This window comes from Danio rerio, chromosome 19 (assembly GCF_052040795.2).
Source record: "Danio rerio strain M-AB ecotype USA chromosome 19, GRCz13ab, whole genome shotgun sequence".
NCBI classification, from domain to species: Eukaryota; Metazoa; Chordata; class Actinopteri; order Cypriniformes; family Danionidae; genus Danio; species Danio rerio.
Genome location: NC_141039.2, coordinates 21,642,040 through 21,665,221, shown reverse-complemented (window position 1 = coordinate 21,665,221; position 23,182 = coordinate 21,642,040). Strand labels below are relative to the sequence as shown.

Sequence of the window (23,182 nt, the reverse complement as noted above, 5' to 3'; positions counted from 1 at the left end):
CTTATTTTCTGTAAGAATGATTTGAAGCACAGACGTTCTGGATGAACTGACTTTCAATGGAGGAGCTGAAATAGCTCAGATTTGATTCAAACATGTTCATTTGATGAAGATGGAGATTTTTAAAAACACAATTTGGGCTTTAAATTGTGTGTAAGCGTTACATTGATAAGTGAACAATAAACAAGCAATAAACCTCGTTGATCTGCCTGTGTCAAGCATCCATGCTTGAGCTGAGAGCAAATTTAAACTTGAAGTTCACCCAAAAATGAGATGGTCATTTTATCATCCTCCACTTGTTCCAAACCTGTTTGAGTTTCTTTGTTTGGCTGAATACAAAGAATGATACACTGAAGAAATTTGGTAAAATCCTGTTTTACTTTTGTCCAATTTGTAATCACTTAAAATAAATGTGAGTACATTTAAATTTTTGGGTGACCGTTTCCTTAAAAGGCTCATAATAGCTTATAAGTCAATGACGAAAGCATTATCTCTCTTCAAACGACTTGAATTTAAACTATGCAAATCAAATTTGTTCTAATTTTCCGTAAGAATGATTTGAAGCACAGATGTTCTGGATAAACAGACTTTCAAAGAAGCTGAAATAGCTCAGATTTGATTAAAAACATTTCAGTTTGATGAAGATGGAGATTTTTCTAATAGATTTGTAATAGAATGAGGGTGAGTGAATGATGACAGAATATTAATTTTGTGGTGAACTAATTGCATTAGGGACGAATAATACAAAACAAAGCAACCAAAGGTGTAAAAAAATAAAAAACTTCATCCTGAAACATCCAGCATCTATTTTAAAGTAGGAAAAGAAGCAGCCTTATTAAACAAAACAATTTTGTGACCCTATTAACATGTCTTAAAATAAACCATACCATTGCCTGAATAAATGCAGCATATTAACATGAAGCAATATATAACAAACCTTGGGTACATAAATGCTTGTATTTAACATATAAGTACCTAAGACTAAGCAACACACACGCACACACATATACACACACTGCTATAAAAGTCCCAGTTAGACAGCTGCTATGGGTCTGTTTCCATCTGGAGTTCAGGACAGACAGCGTCCACCCCCTTCTTGCACGTCTCCCAGTCCCTGGCCTTCTCAGCGAGGATCTTGTTATGCTAATTCCTCTGTCACTCACCTATCTATCAGCTAGTCTCCTCCTCCCCCTTCTGCTCCGGCCGACAGAGGGCAGAGATATTAATGAGCACGCTCACGCCGTCCAAAAACAGCACAGGCAAAGCTGATCTACATTAAGACAGATCTGAGGTTCCACCTCTCCATGAGTGATCTTGTTTCTGGTCAATCTAAAAAACAGATTTTCTATTGTGAAGCAGGATCAGCTGTCCCATCAGGATAGCGTCGCTAGTTATGGGAGTAATGTTAATGCAGTCAGCATAACCAACTTCATTAACACCGCAGCTATGAAACCTTAGAACTCGTCATACTCACAGATCCATACTGACACAATATATATATATATATATATATATATATATATATATATATATATATATATGGAGTAGCATTGTCACGATACCATTAATCAATCTTACAATACGAGCTGAAGTACCACAATACCATGTAGTATTGCAATACTGTAATCATAACTCAAATTGTAAACAAAATTGTCAGAAATACTATATTTTTGTTATAATAGGCCTACTTTAATTCATAATTCCCTTAAGACCCCAAAAGTAATATTTGCACCTCACTTTTTCTAAAATGTATTCAATCTTTTTGATTATTTTGTAGATAACTGACCAACAAAAAAAATACATTAAAATGATACAAAATATACAAATAATACCAAATAAAATTTGTTACAACAAGAGCATTTGTCAAAACTTAGGATATTTTAATTACTCAAAAATTGTTTCAATGTTTCCTGTTGCTATTTTGGATTTTTCATCTATATATATATTTTTTTTTTCAGTCTTATCAGGCAACAATCCAAAGCAATTCAAAACTTCACATTGTGAGTGGTTCTTTTAAAGAGATTGTCGCGGTTGTTGTAACAACTGAATCCCATTAACTGGAACAGAAATTAACTGAATCAGATATGCGTTCGAACTGAAACATTAGAAAAAGTGCTAGGCTACCATAAAAGGCACAAATACTACACAGTTTTGCAACCTTAAAGGGCTCCACAGACAATTAAAATAAAATGGTTTATTGTTACACATACGTGTGAGCATTTTAGCAGCTTTTCCATGTGCAACATTATCTATTGTAGATAAACCACTAATGACGATGCTACCATTTATAAACTACAGTGGCACCGCCATTATTTTGGAGCTATAGTATCGCATTACCGGTAAACGGTGCAACCCTAATATGGAGTTTATATAGGAATTTACAATTTACAGTTGCTTTTATTCTGTAAACTACTCATGATCCTTCGTATAAATTTATCATTACATTTTTATTTATTTATTTATTTATTTGACATGGACATCACAATTACACTGGACAACCAAATGCATTTGTTTAAGTGTTTTAGCAGACTTGCTAATTCTCAACACCTGTCCACCAAAGGCTTGACATAAAATAAAAATAAAACAGATACATATACACATTATAACTCTTTAAATAAAATTGCTGTAAGGCAAACGCAAAAGTGAAATGATCAAACAAACTATTTGTGTTAACATTGCTGTTTTGTTCTTAACCACTTTTTAAGAACACTGCTAAAAATTTCTATATTACTTTCTAATTTTAGGCTAACAGATAAATCATTCCACTATTTGGCTTCCTTAACAGAAAAAAAAAACAGATTGGCCAAAAGAGGTCTCACACTTTGGCACTAGACAATCACCATAAGCAGTTTCTAGTGTGACTCCATAAAATTCTGTCATTTAAAAAAAAAAAAGCTTTATATACTGTACATTCTTCGACAACACAAAACCGTTTCAGATCAGAAGACAAGAAATCAACATTTGGTGGAATAAGTAAAAAGTGTATTCTAGCTAACATTAATCTTCAGAATTCCCTTGTAAAATGCTGTAAATCTGTACTGACAATGTTTTTAGAAAATATTTTATAAAAATATTTTTAGATGAAGTGCCATCAGAACTTTACAGAATAAAACAATGTTAACATTTTACACAAACCCAAACCTAATAAATACAATAAATCTAGACAAACTGAGAGTTTTTAAGTGTGTCTCGTTATTGAATTAATTCTTCAATGACTTAACTCTTTCCATTCCTGTATTTATATATTTTTATATTTAAATATAACGTTTTTGTAAGTTTTACTTATTATTATTGTAATAATATTGCAATTTAAAAAAGGCACAATTCATTTATGTTCTCCCAACACAAATTGATTAAGGTTAACATAACAAACTTAAATAGCTTAAACATAAAACAATTAAGTTTTCCCAAAACATCTCCAACCCAACAATTGGGTTGTTTCAGCTGATTTTAAATATTTGAACAAGCAGCAAAAATATCTTTTTTAAGTGTGGCAGAAAAAAAAATATTTATTAGAATTTTCTTGAAAAATGCTGTATCTCTGTACTGACAATATTTTTATGTAAATTTTGAAAGAAGTGCCATCAGATCCTTATAGAATAAAACTATGTTAACATTTTAAACAGCACAAACCCAAACCTAGTAAATAAGATAAATCTAGACAAAAAACACAATTCATTTATGTTGTCCCAACACAAATTGATTAAGTCAACATAACAAATTTAAGTACAGCTTTAACATAATACAATTGTTACTAAAATAATACTAAAAGTAATAGTTTATGTCAGACCAATTTTCCATAATACATCATATTTATCTTATTATTTGAATATTATAATCTAAAAACAAGATTCTACTGTAAAACTGGTTGGAATTATTAAACAAAAGTAAATATTCTCTTCGCTTTGATCACGTGAGAGCCTTGACTTATTAACATTTCACTTGAAACTTCAAACGCATTTTGAAAGGATCGTCTGAAAGCCCGAGACTGTCATTTTCTCCTTTATTAGCGCTGATCTACATATGGGCCTGATGGGTGAAGGCTGTTCCACCGAGACGGCTCATGCATGCAGGCTGTTAGATCAGATAATAAATGACAGGAGAGAAGAAAAGAAGATCATCTCGCACATTCAGAAACAGCCTAAACTTAAATCAGGGAAAAACAAAAGGGGAGCTGAGCTTGACTGCTGAGTGAGAATATGGCAAGTGACCACGTTAAACAAATATACATTATGACTTACGTACATTACTAAATACCACACTGACTTGAGGTTAAGACACTGTGAGTGCAAAACACCAACACGGCTCTACAAAACGCAAACGAAACCAGATTTAATCCAGTCCCACCACACACACAACTGAGACACAAAACGCTTCTGAGAGCTGAAGTTTTCCCACCGTGTGCTTCATAGTGAGAGTGAGCGACAGTGTGGCCGCAATCTCAGCAAAAACCAAGAATGTGGGTAATTACTGTTAACTAGCCAAGCACTTGTTAGACGCGGCAATGGCCACACACCCCACGTTTCAGAGTGTGTGACGTTAACCGAGGGTTTGTTGTGGGTCCAATTCTGCAACAGCAGACAGTGAGGTTTGTGCCTTTGAGTTTATAACAAATCCAAGCAAAAGAGGACAAAGAGAGAGAGAGTTGTTCGTCATTTTATGAGTGTATTATTTGAGAAACGCAGACTGATGTGCCAAACCTTAGTGACGCACAGAGAGAAGAACACAAAACCGAGAGAATAAAATCAAAAGAAAATCAGCTTTAAAAAATACTACATGATCTCACACACACATGCAAATTCTCCTTTCCACAACAGAGAACGTATGGGAGAAAAGGCCATAGGAGACGAGGTTTAAGAAGGGATGCAATGGCGTCATGATGGCTGGAGTGCCACCTTCTGGACAATGTTTAAATAAGAACTGGTGCTCATGTGGTTCATAATGTGGTCTCTTAAGTGAGAAGGTTGATCATTTGGCCTAAGAAGATTAGCTAGTTACTGGATACAAATGAACGAAATATGGAAGAATTCGTCTCTCACCTTTCTAGAATAAAACGAATACTATCATTTTACTCAAATCCAAACACGCAGAGAAGAATTTTCAAATGGTCTTAATTTTTTCCAGAGCTATAAATCTTCTCTTGATGTTCAGGCTATGATCTACTTTTTCTGAGTACTGTATATGCATTTACTTAATGCAGTGTCGATAACTATTTTTAGTCTTTGTTTTTTTGATATGACAATACTTTTACAAACTCTATCAAATATACATTTGATCTAATTTAGGCTTTTTGCTTTCAGACACTTACAAAACTTTTACCTACAATCCTTATCAATTACCTGGTTTCTTGGTAATAAATAAATAAACAAAATTAACTAAATAAATTAATATTGGCAAAAACAACTAAACGAGGAATAAAGTGCATTGTATTGATACATTTTTATCTCTTTTAGTTCATTTTTAAAAAGTCCTTATCGTTATATGTTAAACTAAGAATGACCAGGATTTTCTTAAAGAAAACCGTTTTTGGATTAAAATTTTTTCTGTCTGGGTATAAACAAGGAAGTCTCAAACATATTTTGTAGATAATTTTACATTATGATATATTACTTTTTGAAGTCATAAAATTTGTATTTTTACATTTCATTAAAATTTGTTAAAAGTCTTGGACTCATTTACATGTAGTGTTAATATAATATGAGTAACAACAATTTTAGTTTATTAATTAGAATTTAATTTTTATATTTTTCATATTTTTTTCTATTTTTACACTTTTTATTATTAGAATATATATATATATATATATATATATATATATATATATATATATATATATATATATATAGAGAGAGAGAGAGAGAGAGAGAGAGAGAGAGAGAGAGAGAGAGAGAGAGAGAGAGAGAGAGAGAGAGAGAGAGAGATTGTTGAAGTCAGAATTACCCAACTTCTGTTTATTAGAAAGAAAAAAAATTTCAACACATTTCTGAACATAACAGCTTTAATAACTTATTTGTAATAACTGACTAATTATTTTCTATTGGATTCAAGTCAGGTGATTGGATGGGCCATTCTACAGAAATCTATACTCTAGTTTCACCTTCATCATCCTGATAATGTAGAATTTAGACTGTAGCTGATAATATTAATTTACAATGACTGATGGCAGAGGGTTGCTGAAAAACTACTGAGAGATTTCAGCTGCTGTCTGGGCTTTCACTGTCTTTCTAAACCTCCATTTCTTCATGTGTTCAATACTTTTTCTTTGCATCATTTTATTTAATTATGCATAACTTAATTTGTAAACCAATTAAATTAGTTTTCTTTGCATTTTGCTTTCTGAGAAAAATGGTAACATGTACAAAAAAACAGACATTGCTTCCAAATTGTGGTTTAAAAAAGCATTAAAAAGGCAAATTAATCTAACTGATCTGGACAAAATTGAAGGGTACCAACAATTTTGTCCACATCTGTATATTTGTCCACATTCTGTGCTATATATCCCACAAAAGATGCTTTAAGTAAGGACAAAATATGTTACCGCTAAGTTGCTAAGAAAGGATTAGATCACATCTAGTCCAAGAGCTTGGACACCTCCACCCATTTACCTTTTATAGTCTAGTCCATGCACACACAGGCTCTTTAAAATCCTGTCTGCACTAAAGACGCCAGTCAGTAAACATACATCCAGCAAACATTTAATGCCTGAGGAGTTTCCCCACTCACACAAGTTGTGCATCTTAAAAATGTGCTTGTCCAGGGCAGTTTCTCAGCTCTTTATGGCCTTTTATCTACATGAAAGGCCCTAGCTCTGGAAGAGCCAACATTACGGCTCCATCAAAGTGAAAGCTACTGACAGTGCCGTCCTCCATAACAGCTCAGGCCATTAAAGGCCCTGTCACAGAGCCTTCCCAGAGAATCTGCATAATATAACTTTTTTTTCTGGAAAATAGTGTGCAAAGACTTTAAAAGAAATGATGGAGAAACACTTACACCAATGTAAACAATCACAAACCTATATTAAAACAGAAATGTCTATTAAAATAAAAGAAACCTAGCAGTCTTTTTACTACAACTTCTTTCTAACCACTCTTTGTGTGCACTATTATATATAGCAAAAAGCTTCTATAGGAATAGGAAATCAACAAAAACATCTATTTATGTCATTTAACTGACGAACTGAGAAACATTCAGCAGGTATACCACAATAAAAAAAGCCATAGAAAGAATACAGTTCAGTCGTTAAACTACCCTGTAATTGTATATTCAAAGTGAGCACTTCCAATTGATCTAAACAATGAGTTCTTGTGAAACATGTGAGTGAATAATATGTTGATGGTAATAAGTGGTTGTTTCGAAGGCTAGTCATCATACCTCCTGACACCGGCGCGTCCATGAACACTGCACCCATCTTCTCAGCAGCGACAGCCATCTCCTTAGACACTGCAGGGTCAATGGTGCTGGAGTCGATGAGAAGGGTGCCTTTTTTTACTTTCCTTAAGGAGGCGGCAAAATCAAAAAGAAGACAAATAAAGATGAATTGAATTGAATTATTCAATAATTTATCAACACGAGACACAGAGTGATTCAATTAAAGTTATCCACCGACTTCATTATTCAAAAGTAAAATTACACAACCAGCGAACCACCGACCTTCTTGCTGTGAAGCGACAGCACTACCTACTGCGCCACTATGTCGCCTTTTAGCAGAATGTTTTTAATTTATATTTGAAGTATATAGATTTGATCTGTCACTAGCTAAGATACGTAGTGCTGTCGCCTCACAGCAAGAAGGTTGCTGGGTCGCTGGTTTGAGCCTCGGCTCAGTTGGCGTTTCTGTGTGGAGTTTGCATGTTCTCCCTGCGTTCGCGTGGGTTTCCTCCGGGTGCTCCGGTTTCCCCCACTGTCCAAAGACATGCGGTACAGGTGAATTGGGTAGGCTAAATTGTGTGTGTGTGTGTGTATGTGTGGATGTTTCCCAGAGATGGGTTGCGGCTGGAAGGGCAGCAGCTGCATAAAAACTTGCTGGATACGTTGGCGGTTCATTCCACGGTGGTGACCCCGAATTAATAAAGGGACTAAGCCGACAAGAAAATGAATGAAAATTAATGACGTGCCTGTTTTAGAAACCTGGATTAGAAGCTTAAGTTATGTGTTGCCCATGGAAGAAATGCAATATGGCAGTGTTTCTCAACTCGGGAACATTTTCAGTGGGTCTCGGAGTGTGTGATCAAAAGTTTAATTTTTAACTTATTTTGCTAATATCAGACTTTTATTTTAAAATGCGTGTGCGACAACCGTACCGTTTGACATGTGAAATTTCAGCGCAAGTACAACCCCGAATATGTAAAGTGAGGATTTACATGTATTGACAACAAAAAAGGACTTAAAACCTCATTGTATCATATGTAGTGAGGTGCCCTCACAACAGAGCATGAAACCTTCTAAATTAAAACAACATTTAGAAACCAAACATCCCAGTTGCAAGGACAAATCTGTGGACTATTTTCAAAGACAATTCCAATAGCTGAGGGCATGACAAAAGTGCCTAACATCTTCATGTTCAAAACAAGTACAGGCTCTCTGTGCAACTTACAGTGCTCACCGTGTAGCAACAGCCAAAAGAGTCCACACAAAAGCAGATGAGCAAATAACTGGTGATTATTATAAAAATGGTTATGATTATTTTAATCATTTTACTTTAATTTGCTGGTTTGTTCTGTTCAACCGGATCAGCATTAATGTTTTATAAACAGTACAGTTTGGTTAATAGTAACTTAACTTTTCCTCACCCTAACCACTGTTTACAGTATTTGACGTTTTAACTTTGTAATATTTCTATAATTTGGCTCATTTAGTTAAATAACAGCCATAAAATATTTTTATTTGTAAGTCTTGGTGATTTTCTTATGATTTATCTGTCACAACTTGTGTATGTTAACAAATAAATGAATTATAATTCCTAAAATATATATTATAGTTCCTAAAAATTTGGGTCACGGCTTGATGACCATGTAAAAATGTGGGTCCCATGGCCAAACCAGTAGAGACCATTGCAATATGGGATGGCAAACAAGCCAAACATTTTTTTTTTTTAATTTTGAACCCAATATTGTTTTATATCAGTAATGCTGACTTCTATTTATAGGTGAGATTGATTTGGCATATGTCGAGTTATGGAGCCTACACATTATGCCTACAATAGCCTACAGTAGCTACACAAGTAATTACATTTTTGTATTTAATTCAATTTTTTTTCTCTCTTATGCTTTCTGGATGATATCATATTATCTTATGTATTGTACTAATACTAATTAATTAATACTAATGAATTTTTTTCCTAATGAGTGTGTGACAGTTTAGTTTATTTAAGGGTTTAAGCACACTTTATTAAAAAAAATAAAAAAATAAATTCAAAATAAAGCTATATGTAAAATTGAGCTAAATCAAGTAGTAAACAGTGACATATTATTTATGTCCCAAAGAATTGTTCATACTGTGGCCTCAAACCAACAGGAACTTAAAGGGAAAGTTTACCCAATAATCTAAATTTACTCATTATTCACTTACCCTCAAGTAATTCCAAACATTTAAGCTTCTATTTTTCTAATGAACACAAACTAAGATATTTGGAAACCTGAATACATTGACTTATAGGTAAAACAAATACTATGGAGTTGCAATATTATCTGTTATAATATATATCTGCCGTTACATCAACATAAACTTCAATGACATCTCAATATTAATCCATAGGGTTTACTAGCAGTGTGTTTATAGAAAATTTAAAAACATTTTTCCAGAAGTGCATTTGTGAGGTCCTGACCATTGGTGTAGGATAAGAAGGTCTGGCTCACAGAATCTTGAGGTGTGAGGTGTTCAGTGGGGTTAAGGTCAGGACAATCTCTTTCAACTTTCCTAAACTTATTCATCCATGTCTTTATGCACTATGCTTCATGCACTGGTGCGCAGTCATGTTGGGTCTAAAAAAGGTTATGACCAAACTTATCTAAAAATCTGGACGCATGAACTCTTCCAAAATGTCTTGGTATGCTGAGCATTAAAAACTAAGGGACCAAGCCCAATCCCTGACAAACAACCACACACCATAATCCCTCATCCACCAAACATTAAACTTGGCACAATGCAGTCAAGTAAGTACTGTTCTCCTGACAACCACTAAAAGCCAGAATTGAGAAGTGTTTGTTAATTCCAGAAAACTCACCTCCACTGCTTGCTCTACTACAATATGTTTTAAACTACTGCATAATAGAAATGCACTATTTTGCATTATACTTGGTGATTGAAGGTTTGGATGCAGCTGCTCACCATGGAAACCAATTTCATGAAGTCTTATGTTCAGTGTTCTTAAGAAGGCCACATGATGTTTGAAGGTCTATAACTACTGACTCTGCAGAAGTTGGCAACCTTGGGCCACACTTCTGCATTGCAGCCACACCACCACCTCAGGTTCAAATTTTATTTTTTCTCCTTTTTTTTTATTTAAACAACCTATTATTAATTATTCCTTACTTATACTATGGGAACGTTGAATTCTTTATTGTAATGGCTGATGAACATTTATGTGTGCAATTATGTTTAGATACTGCAAGCTCACATCTAAAGTGGTCCAAGACATGCTCTGACTATATTACAATTCCATATCACTACGCCAAAAGATTATAATATTGTGCCATTAATTTTAACAATGTGTAGTTATGTTGTAATTGCCTACAATAATCAAAAATAAAGCTGTTCGAGGAAAACCTTCAGGTGCATTGTATAACAAAAATATTGACTGGTCTGTTAAATTATTACAAAATAAGGCACACCCAAGGTGTAACATAACTTTGTAACACTTCGAGTGTGCATTATTTCTAACAATTAAATGGACCATAGTTAATAATACCTTACTTAAAATGTTTTCATTTTAAAAGGTGCCATATAATAACAATTTAGATATATCTAGGCATAACTGAATAATAAGAATTCAACATGGCTGTGTCTGAAAAATAATTCATTAAAAACAGTATGCGAGAAGTATCTACTACTTCCGATGAGATTCTGAAGTGTACACTCAATAGACGTTACACTATTCCCTGATGCCACATTAGATAATTCATGAATGGGAGTGAAGCGATGCAACTGATGTGGGTACTAGGTCACTCGATAAAGACAAATGATGGATGTAGTATGCCCAAGTTCCATTTTAAACAGTCATGTAGTTAATTCAAATTCAAGTGTAGTACCTACTCGAGTAGTAGGCAATTTCAGATGCAGCCCATGACTTTGTTTTCTGTGATGCTAAGTAAGAACAGAAGTTGGATCCGTCTACAGCTTGCCCGAATGCAAAATGTGGGATATCTGAATTATGCCCAAAAAGGCATGAGGGATGTTTAATCTTTCGTTCATTTATTGTGTATATTGTGAAATTTGCTGTTTATGTTTGTAATAAGGAAAGTGTTTAATGCATATTTATGCATTGTGTCATATCGCTCAGCACTGTGATTCCTCTGAAGTAAATGGAAAGCAATACACTTTATTTAACTCTTATGTTTAATTCTGTGTTTTCATATGGTTGGTCCCTTTTGTAAAGTATAATTACACTTTAGCCTATATTTCATCCACAACACAAGTCAGGGAAAAATAAGTAGGGTTTTCTGATACATTAATGATAGCTAGCTAAAATAAACCTTTCTACCACTACCGAATTCAACAAAGACATCTACTCAACTTGTTAAAATATTTTTTGACAATTGAAGTATGATTATGTCGCATGTGTTTATTTCAGAGTACATTTGCAATTTAGCAAAAGCTGTCTTGCACATCATGTGAGAAAAGTACAGTGAAGTGATCAGTAGAAAATTTACTCTGAAGGCAAGAGTGAACTCTCTCTTGCCAGTAGCATAAAGCAATCAAATATGCAGGAAACACCAGTCTATGGTAAATCTTTATAGCATAGGATAAACATAAGATATAACAGCTTTCATTTGACTCAATGGGATTAAAAAACACGACCACAGTAACGTTTTTTCCGAATCCTTCTTATTAGAATTTCCTGATAATAAAAGTATGTGATAATGCAATGCCTCTGTCACTGCTTAGAATGCTGTTATGAAATTTACTGCATGCTTTAGGATTAAGTTTTATTTAAAAACTTCGTTAAATGTGGTATTTGCACAGGCTTTTAACAAGTTTAACATTATCAAAATTGATTACAAAAGGCTGTAGTTCAAAGAGAAGCTACGCAAACAGCTGTCAATATTGCAGAATGATTTTTTGCAGTTTGATTATGGCATGATGATATAATACAAATTTAGACTGTTTTCATCATGGCTGCAGTGACAAGGGTCAATGTTTAAATTTATTACAACTTGTAGTAAGTTGTAATAAATTTAAACATTGACCCTTGTTTATTTTCACCATGTACACCCTTTGCACGATGCACAATTTACACTCACCGGTCACTTTATTAGGTCCAACTGCTCGTTAAGTCAAATAATCAGCCAATCACATGACAGCAATTTAATGCATTTAGGCATGTAGACATGGTCAAGACAATCTGCTGCTGTTCAAACCGAGAATCAGAATGGGGAAGAAAGGTGATTTAAGTAACTTTAAATGTGGCATGGTTGTTGGTGCCAGACAGTATTATCTGAGTATTTCAGAAAATGCTGATCGACTGGGATTTTCACGCATCTTTTTTTATCTTTAAGGTTTACAGAGAATGGTGCGAAAAATAAAAGATCAATTGAGCGGCAGTTCAGTGGGCACAAATGCCTTGTTTATGCCAGAGGTCAGAGAAGAATGGCCAGACTGGTTTGAGCTGATAGAAAGGCAATAGTAAAACAAATAAAAGAGGTGAACGAGCTACAGAAGCAGCAGAATACCCCACAGGGTACCACTCCTGTCAGTTAAGAACAGGAAACTGAGGCTACAGTGCTCACAGACTCACCAAAATTGGACACTAGAGGATAAGAATAATGTTGATGAGTCTTGATTTTTACTGCTATATACGGAGGGTAGGGTCAGAATTTGGCGTCAAAAACATAAAAGTATGTATCCATCCTCACTTGTATGCCTGGAATTGGTGGTGTAATGGTGTGGGGGATATTTCCATGCACACTTTAGGCCTATTAGTACACATTGAGCATACCCGAGTATTGTTGCGGATCATGACCATCACTTTATGACCACAGTGTACCCATCCTCTGAAGGCTACATTCAAAAGGATAACGCACCATGTCATAAAGTGCAAATCATCTCAGACTGGTTTCATAAACATGGCAATTAGTTCAATGTACTCAAATGGCCTCCACAGTCACCAGAACTCAATCTAATAGAGCACCTTCAGGATGTGGTGGAAGTTCGCATCATGGATATGCAGCTGACAAATCTGCAGCAACTCTGTGATACTATCATTTCAATATGGACCAAAATCTCTGAGGAATATTTCCAGCACCTTGTTGAATCTATGCCACAAAAGATTAAGGCAGTTCTGAAGGCAAAAGGGGGTCCAACCCGGTACTAGTAAGGTGTACCTAATAAAGTGACCAGTGAGTGTATATGCACAGTGCAATAGAAAATAGTATTGTAGTAGATAAATAAACCCACAGCAACTGCCTTTACCCGACTTCAAAAATGAAATACAAAAATAAAATAAATAATGACCCCAAATCTCTTTTTTTCCTTGCAAACACTGATGTAATCGCAAGACTGGTGTTATTTAAATTAGTAGTTTAGAATCTATTGTTTCAATGCATTTGTTTGCTAGATTATTGGTATGAAAAACTTCTTAGGGATTAGCTGATCTGATCTTAATATAAAATCTTACATAAAATCATCTAATATTAGTTTTCAACCTACCAGGGTTAAAATTACATGCACTTCCACTGGTGTTCAGTGTGATGAACTTTTAAGAGCTTTGAGATCATCTAACTGTGGCTTAAACTACATCATTTAATTTTGTGTGCTTTAGCACTTCATACATTTTATTTTATTAGATTGATTAAATTGCAGCATTAACAAGTTAGAAATAATCAAATCTAGAAAATCTGACAGCACTATAAACCAACATATTTACACAGCAGTGAATACACCAGTATTCTAAAAGCAAAGTTATAAAAACATTCTGTAACACAGTATTACAGTTATATTTTACTGTGCTGTCCAGCAGTTTTTATGTCTCTCCTCTTGTAAACCCCCACAGACTAGATTTTTCCAGAATTAAGGTAGATTTAAAAGAATTACTAGATTAAAAGAATTACTGTACTAAGCATATAGTGAGTGGAAACTCTTTAATCTTAAGGACTATTCCTAATCTTTATAAATGACCCAGACAACTGCTGTGAAGAAATGTATATATCTTGTATATAAAACTACTTGTCTCAAGCTGTTAAACATATACCATCAACATGCCCCAAGAAACAGTATTTAAAGTAATAATAATGATTAAAAACTTGTAGTGAGTAAATAATTTGGCAGCTTTTTAAAAACTTAATACTCATCAATCTCTGATTTCCTGCATGTTCGTAGAGGTGATATTAAAAAATGAGGTATTTTCCCCCTCACAATGCAGATGTACATTTTTCCCCCAATAAAACTATAATAACTCTAAAAATCTAAATAATGATAATTATAGGTTAACCGCAAATATAGTAAATTATCATCATGTTGAAATGTAACTATGCTGTTATATAAACTGTATAAAAACACTATAGTGAATACATCAAGTAAAAATGTAAAAGCAATAACCTAATAACAATTTATGCAACAATATTAAACTTTAAAAAGGTATTCATATCTTTTAATTTTAAAATTTGAGTGAACCCACTGTCTTAAATGCAACAAGTTGACTTTACATTAAAAAGCGAGCAAACCCGTTTTAATTAGGCTTAAGCTATGTTAAGCATTGTTGGTTTAATTTAATTTTTGACTAATGCACATACACTACCTGACAAGTTTTAGGAACAACAAATAATAACTTGACTTGTAATTGATCATTTTATATGAGAAGTGGCTAAAAGGCAAAGGCCTTTAGATTATGCTTATTTTACCAAAATAAAATATGATCATGCCTTGATTTAATTATTTAATTAGGACAGTAAGGTCTGACTTAAACAAATGTCTTGTAACTTAACTGAAATAATGATCATTATAGAATATAAAGTCATGGTGTAGAGAATTAATATTGTGTATACTCAAATGAGCTTGGAGGACTGTATCCATACATCTCTGCAATGACTCAAATAACTTCTTAATAAAGTCATCAGGAATGGCAAAGAAAGCGTTCTTGCAGGACTCCCAGAGTTCATCAAGATTCTTTGGATTTATCTTCAATGCTTTCTTCATTTTAACCCAGACATGCTCAACAATATTCATGTCTGGTGACTGGGCTGGCCAATCCTGAAACACCTTGACCTTCTTTGCTTTCAGGAACTTTGATGTGGAGGCTGAAGTATGAGAAAGAGCGCTATCCTGCTGAAGAATTTGCCCAGTCCTGTGGTTTGTAATGTAACGACCAGCACAAATGTCTTTATACCTCGGGCTGTTTATGTTTCCATCCACTCTGCAAATCTCTTGCATACCCCCATACTGAATGTAAAGCCAAACCAAGACTTTTCCTTCCCCAAACTTGGCTAATTTCTGTGAGAATCTTGGGTCCATATGGGTTCCTAAATGTCTTCTGTAGCATTTGTGATGATTGGGATGCAGTTCAACAGATGATTCATCTGAAAAATGTACCTTTTGCCACTTTTCCAAATAATCAAGTAGAAGTCAGGTTAGTATTTGTTGCTCTTACAACTGGGATCGACAACAAGATAGACAAGGTAGTTTGTATATTTACCTAATATTTTAAGGCAAATGATTCACAAATGTTTAAAGTAAAGTCAACTAATAATTTTTACAGTGAAATCTTTTATCAGATTTAATATACATCAACATTAATAATAAGATAAAATCCATATGTATATCTTTCAAATATGATGGTGTAGTTTACTACCGTAAAACCAATCCAACCTCTAACTGGATTATTCATGGCACAATATTTCTCGTTTGTCAAAGCCGTTGTGAACCTCAATGCTTTTCATCAGGGTTTAAAGTAAATCACAGAGACATTTATGTTCTTTGCAATATTACATTCAGAACTGGTCTTTTGATTGATTCAAGACCTATCCACATGTAAACAAGTCACTGCTATTGGGCTGTCCATCTAGTCCATACAAGCAGCACTATTTAGTTCCACTTTGAAGCATAAGCATTATGAGGAACATTTATCGAACACTTGTCTTGTTGATGGTAATTATATTGCAATAATTATACACTATGTAATAACAATTTTTAAAAACTTGAAAATTCAACCATTTCCTCAATATGGTAAAATTCAGTCAAATTAAAAGGAGAATTAATTTTGAGTGAACACACCTAAGGATGCCATTGGATCCTGTATAAACCTCAATGACGTTGGGGCTGGACGGTAGCATGGTGATGATGCGGTCTGCTTTTTCGGCCACTTCAGCAGGGCTATCTAGGATCTGCAAGAAAAAGAACCAGTGGTTATTTCCATTAAGGTCGGTCAAATACAGATCTGTACTGGATAGACATTAAAGAAAACTGAAAAACAGTAATTCTCTTTTGAGACTCTGTTTTTTGAGAACCAGACATTTATACCTGCGCTCCTGAATCCTGAAGCTCTTTGCAAGACTCCGGGAAGGCATCCGTAGCAATGACAGGATATCCGTTCTTCAGTAAATTTCTAGCCATAGGTGTGCCCATGTTACCCAGTCCAATAAAACCCACTGGAGTCTTGGAGGCCATTGATCTACAGGATACTGAACAACAGACACATATCATGATTTAAAAAGAACAAATATCTCTATGGCAAACAAAAACCTCAAATAGTGCACCAAAGCTGGCAACATTAGTCATGCAAATATTTTGTGATACAGTTTTGTGGGCATTCCAAAATACTGTGAATCATGATAAATAAATTACTTTGTAAAAGTTTAAAAAGCTGTACCTTTTTTTCAGATCCAATAGGTTATGTTCTTCAAATTCTCTATTGTTTAGCTCTTCACATCTTAGTATCCCTGCTGAAAAAAACAGCCTAAACCAGCTTTGGCTGGTCGACCAGCCTGGTTTTAGAAGGATTTTGGCCATTTCCAGGCTGGTTTCCAGCCATTTCCAGCCTGGTCTTCGCTGGTCAAGCTAGAAAATAACAAGCTAAAAACAGCTTGACCAACCTAGCCAGGCTGGGAGCCCAGTCAAAACCAGCTATGTCCAGCTTAAACCAGGCTGGTCCAGCTGGTTTTGGCAGGTAATCTCCCAGCCTGTCAAGCTAAGACCAGATGGAAAATGGCTGGAAACATCATTGACATGATTTTATTACTCTGTGAAGGGTGTAGGACAATACAAATAGTTTGTCAAATTAAAATGTTCTATATGAACATTGCCATATGTTGTCCCTGCCTGTCAATATATGTTTTGCATACCTCCAAGTATCCTGATCACACAGAAATGATTAGGTCATCAGCACATTCACGGATGCAGTTAAGACAGAAAATTGTAGGCAAACATCAACAACTTACCTTCTTCTATTATGTTTGTTATTGTAATTAACAATTCTCCACTATAACGTTTTCTCTCTGGTGAATGTTACTTGATGTATTGTTGTCTACGGTGCGCTTTGTTAATTTGCTGCGTGGGAAATAGGCTTTCAGTACTATGAGGTTATTGCTAATATTTTTGCTAATATTTTTTTCAAGATCTCCTATTTATTTAATGCATTCTTTAATGGAGTTAATAACTAATACAACTGGGTTGCAATTAAACTAAAAATGTAGCCATTTCTCACTGTTGATGTACATTTTAATGAGACATTATTGTAAAGTGTAATCTAATACCTACTGCACTTTATGTGACTTCTTAGTTTCTAATAATGGGCTGAACTTGCAGTTTAGGAAATTTCCATTCAAAATAACGATCCAATTATTTTAAATAATGATGTTTTGATAAGCATACTAATATATGTTTGTTTTTGTGATTGTACTTTATATTCATGGTGTTATAAAAATAACATTGCAATTGGTATTTTCGTGTGACAGTAAATATTCACATAATTCATGCAAAGGATCATTAGACAGAGAAAATGGGTGCACAATTCTTTTGCAATTTCATTTATTTGAAAGATGTTTTACATCAAACAAACAAGCAAACAAAAAGTACTTGCTTTTTGTTATTATAATTTTAATAAGCCTTTAGCAGCATATGTCAGCATCCTGATAATACCATTGTGATTAAAAACATCGGCAATTATTGCCACAAATTCAATTATACATGAGATGTTTTCTCACCATATGAATTAAAAGACCTGAGATAAGGAGCTTACTAAAGGGATCATGTAAAAATCAATGACAGTATAAGTTAAAGTCAAGTATAAAATAAATCTAATCCATGGAGTTATTAGGTTAAGCACATAATAAAATATTTGCCATATGAAAACTTAAGTGACATAAAAGCTTAATTGCATTCTAAACTTGTTAAAAAGGTAGATTTTTAAAATAGATACTTAAAACATTGAAATGGTTAATAGTTTACAGTTTAAGAAACATTTTAACTATAATATGCAAGCTATGAGCTCCTAAACCCCAACTGGATTGCACAACTTGTATTGCTTAAAAAGTAAACAGTGCATTGCATATTGTGCACAATGCCTGATCATATAATTCTACAGACATGCTCAAGCATACTCCACGTATGTGCACAAAACTGACAACAAAATAAAAAAAAGAAAAATCTAAATTCCCGAACCAAGTTACTCTTTGCAATAACATTAACGGCGTATTTATCAACTTAGTCTGTCAACAGACGATTAATGAGGAAATGACCTACCCAATATGAGCTCCACATGTTTATTGCTTCTTTTATAAAAATTCCGATACCCTCTAAACAAAGCGGCCATGCTTATTCCCCTTGACCTCAGCGCCTAGAGACAGTTGTGTACGAGTCAGGAACACAGGGGGCGGGTCCTATGACTGACATCTCCCTTCCACCAATCACTGATACGGATTTGATTATCAACCAATTAGATCGAGATCGTCGTTCAGATATCATGGAGTTTCTCCCCGCATTCATGCTGTGATTTCTTTGAATAGAATTAAGGAGATACTACTTAAAAGATTAAGAATGGCTAGACGTTTTTGACTTCTAAGCGAATGTATGGTCACTGTATGAACTTGTTGTCCTTGCGCTTAAAGGAGAACAACCACACTTTGCTCCGAATCCAAAACACAGTTGCTAAACAAATGAAAAAATACAAAGACCCTTTCCTAGTACATAAATAATGTTTCTGAAGTTCTCTTTTCTGTTGTAAAATTGTTTAAAGATCTTTAATTCGTCTCGTAACGTTATTCAACTTATATGAAACAACAATTCTACAACTGTTTGTGAGGCCTTATAAATGATCTGTTTGCTTTGCTCGATAATTGCATTACATTTTCTACCCTCGCTTTTCATACATTATACTCGATTCAATGTATAAAAAACGCATTTCATTGATTAAACTGTTCCAATTTTCAATTCAACCACAGTTTCCATATAGTTCCATGATAGTGTAACGCTTAGCATTTTCTATTTATATGTTTTAATGAAGCAATAACTAACTCGTAAACGAATCGTCCTTTTAAACCTTAGAAGTGAACTGAAATTATTCTCTCACGAACTGAATCTTAGCTTACAAGTAAATCATTCAAGGTGAACCGGGGTCTCTTTTAACCGCATAGTGTTCGAGAGGACACAGATTTGCTCGAAAGAGTCGGACCCATCGCTCTTTTGTTGGGGTTCACCACTAACCAATGGTAGTACAAGAATATCTGTGACATGAATAAATAAACCAATCACAGAGCGCGACCTACCGGAAGTTTCATGACGTATCTAGGTCCCAAAACATGTTGACACCCGGTTCAGTTTTATGACAGGGACGCTCTCAGTCTGCGTTGACTAGCAATCTAAACAACAAGAGTTATCAGATCTTCAAGTTAACATGGATTACAGGTATAATAGATTTATTCAGCGATGACTTGTATATTTATAGTGACAATTTTGGAAACAGAATTTGTAATTGCGTGCTTGTTATCGCAATGTATTTAGGGCTGGGATTGCAGTGAAGAGATTAAAACTCATTTCATTAGCTCATTCTCTAAGGTCACCGGCAGTAATAATTTTGGCGTATAATATAGGAAAAGGAACGCATTTTACTATACGTTTAGTGCAACTATCATTAAAACCCGCAGTGGCTTGTTATTTAGCAACATAATTCAAGAGAAACTGCATATACTGTAGGCTACCTTTCGGTTAAAACAGACATGTTTCAGTAAGACAAAGAATAGTACGTTTTTAAGCTTTTGTATCGTCAGTTCGGTAGGAATATATATATTATTGTAAAATAAATTAGCTGTCGACGATAAAGGCCTAGAAAGGGATGACAGCACCATCAGCAGTTCCATGAATACAGGCCTACTCGGCATCGCCCCATCCAGCCTGAACTAGGGCAGGTGTTCCATATGCAGCTCATTTATAAACCATTTCTATACATTACAGTTTTAGCTAAGGTAAATATGTCCTAATAACATTTTCATAACATCCTTTTTACGTTTTCTGAATGCTCTTTGTAAACGTCTGCTTTTCTACATGTTTAAAAAATATGTTAAACAAGATTTTTCTTGTTTTGATTAATGCTGAGGAAACTTTCCATTTTATAATTTGCAACCAACATGGGAACGTTATGTTTTCTGAACATTCTAAGATTCGTTCAGCTGCAATGTTTTAGGCAAAGTACCATAGACAACGTAAAATATTCAATATTCAATATTATTACTAAACATTTATCCTCAAAAACATAAAGGCGACATGAAGAATATTCATTCAAATCTTTGAGAGAATGTTAGACTTTCATACGCCAATATTTTTAAACTTTTAAAGTAACACTATGAACTAAGAATTTAAACATGCATATCAGAAATTAAAATTAATCAGAAGATACTTAAAATGTAGATTTATGTAGACAATTTTTATAATACTTGATTCTTATAGGTTCATTCATTCATTCATTTAATTTTTGGCTTAGTCCCTTTATCAATCGGGACTCACCATCAGAATGAACTGCCAACTTATCCAGCATATGTTTTACGCAGTGGATGCCCTTCCAGCTGCAACCCATCACTGGGAAACACCCAAACACACTCATTCACTACAAACATTTTGGCCTACCCAATTCACCTATACCGCATGTCTTTGGATCTGTGAGGGGAAACCAGGAAACCCACGCAAATATGGGGAGAACGTGCAAACAGAAACACCAACTGATCCAGCCAAGGCTCGAACCAGCGACCATCTTGCTATGAGGCGACAGTGCTACTCACTACACTACCGCACCACCATTCTTATAGGTTAATCATAATAAATTATGAAGTATAAAAACGGGACAAGGTCTAATAATTCATCTTTTTTTCTCATTCATTCATTTTCTTTTCGACTTAGTCCCTTTATAAATTCCTGGTCGCCACAGCGGAATGAACCGCCAACTTATCCTGCACGTTTCATGCCTCGGATATCCTTCCAGCCGCAACCCATCTCTGGGAAACATCCATACATACCCTTTCACTCTCATATACTAAGGACAATTTAGCCTTCCCAATTCACCTGTACCGCATGTCTTTGGACTGTGGCGGAAACCGGAGCACCCGAAGAAAACCCATGCATACGCACGGAGAACATGCAAACTCCACACAGAAACGCCAACTGATCCATGCCAACTGCTCAAACCAGCGACCTTTTTGCTAATCAGCGACAGCACTACCTACTGCGTCAACCATCTTTGTTTCTGTGAAACCAATAATTTCTAAATAGCTGTGCATGGATTTTTTTTTTACGAGTAAAACAGGAGAATATAATTAATATTTAATATGCATTGATTTATTAATTTGTAGTTAGCAGCAAAAATGCAGAATAATATATAAATAAAATATCTATTGGGGTGTATTCTGCAGTAATGATCATTTAATTGAATGTTTTACCTTGTGTGAATGTGTAAATTAAACAGAATTGCTTCACAATCTTCATTCCTTCTGCTTCCAGGTAGAACAGTCACAGGCATTCCTAGATCACTTACGATGTCGTCATCCTGTAACGTGGGAGCATCTGCAGGTGGAGGAGGAAGTGTTGTCATGGAGACATCCAACTTCGCCCATGTCATCTTCCAGAATGTTGGGAAAAGCTTCCTCCCTCAGGCAGCTCTTGAATGTCATTACACACTCACTCCTTTCATCACACCACATCCAAAAGACTGGGTTGGAATCTTTAAGGTTGGTGCACTCACACATGTCTACAAAAAAAACAACTGCTTGTCATATACAGAGATGCTATTCAATTTAAAAACACTTTTTTTCTAGCTTTTGCTTTCATGTTGAAATTTAATCTCACACTTAATCAAGAGGAAATGAGTGCACGGAAACTTTACATCTTGTTAAGATACAATGACCGTTTATGACTATATAAAAGGCACTTCAAATCAACCAGATCTTTCCATACAACATTTAGAGTGGTGGGTAAAGGGGAAAATTGGATAGGGGGAAAATAGTTAATCTGCTCAATATCACTCTTGTTTTGATGGTTAGTTTATGGAACAAGAGGGTTGTGGCTTGAATCTGTCTGTGTATGTGTTCCCATGTGTGTTTTGTTGGATGTTGTGGGCTTTTCTTATGACAACTGAATCCTTCCCCGTGGCTTCATTCATTCGTTAATTCATTCATTAATTCATTTTGCGATAGGATATAGTGTTATATCAAATATTGTCTCTCTTAAATTGTGTAATACATAAAAATATAATTGTAGCGAGACTTTAATGTTACACTAATCTAAACGATTGGGTCAACTTTAATAATATATACAGTTGAAGTCAGAATTATTAAACCCCTGAATTATTAGCTCCCCTGTTAGTTTTTCCCCCAATTTCTGTGTAACAGAGAGAAGACTTTTTCAACACATTTCTAAACATTAGTTTTAATAAGTCATTTCTAATAACTGATTTATTTGATCTTTGCCATAATGACAGTGAATAATATTTTATTAAATATCTTTTAAGATGCTTCTATACAGCTTAAAGGGACATTTAATCTTAGACTTAACTAAG

At 34.6% G+C, this 23,182-nt stretch overlaps 2 protein-coding genes across 9 annotated transcripts in view; one reads left to right on the top strand and one right to left on the bottom strand.

The window, feature by feature from the left end:
• The window catches only part of hibadha (3-hydroxyisobutyrate dehydrogenase a), a 56,821-nt gene extending 37,847 nt beyond the window's left edge, over positions 1–18,974 (bottom strand). For 5 of the 6 annotated variants that reach the window (XR_015515868.2, XR_015515869.2, XM_087294346.1 and 2 more), the window contains exons 1-4: positions 18,886–18,966; positions 16,666–16,826; positions 16,420–16,529; positions 7,369–7,490 (exon numbers count right to left, since the gene is read on the bottom strand). Coding sequence is in view for 4 of the 6 variants with exons in the window: in XM_087294346.1 (XP_087150472.1) it covers positions 7,369–7,490; positions 16,420–16,529; positions 16,666–16,826; positions 18,886–18,955 (463 nt within the window). In the remaining 2 variants the exon portion in view is untranslated. 6 annotated transcript variants of the gene reach the window in all.
• A 959-nt stretch (positions 18,975–19,933) lies between these two features.
• Positions 19,934–23,182, top strand: part of tax1bp1a (Tax1 (human T-cell leukemia virus type I) binding protein 1a) — a 50,374-nt gene continuing 47,125 nt past the window's right edge. For 2 of the 3 annotated variants that reach the window (XR_015516018.2, XM_088651386.1), the window contains exons 1-2: positions 19,953–20,046; positions 22,129–22,355. Coding sequence is in view for 2 of the 3 variants with exons in the window: in XM_088651386.1 (XP_088507512.1) it covers positions 22,164–22,355 (192 nt within the window). In the remaining variant the exon portion in view is untranslated. 3 annotated transcript variants of the gene reach the window in all.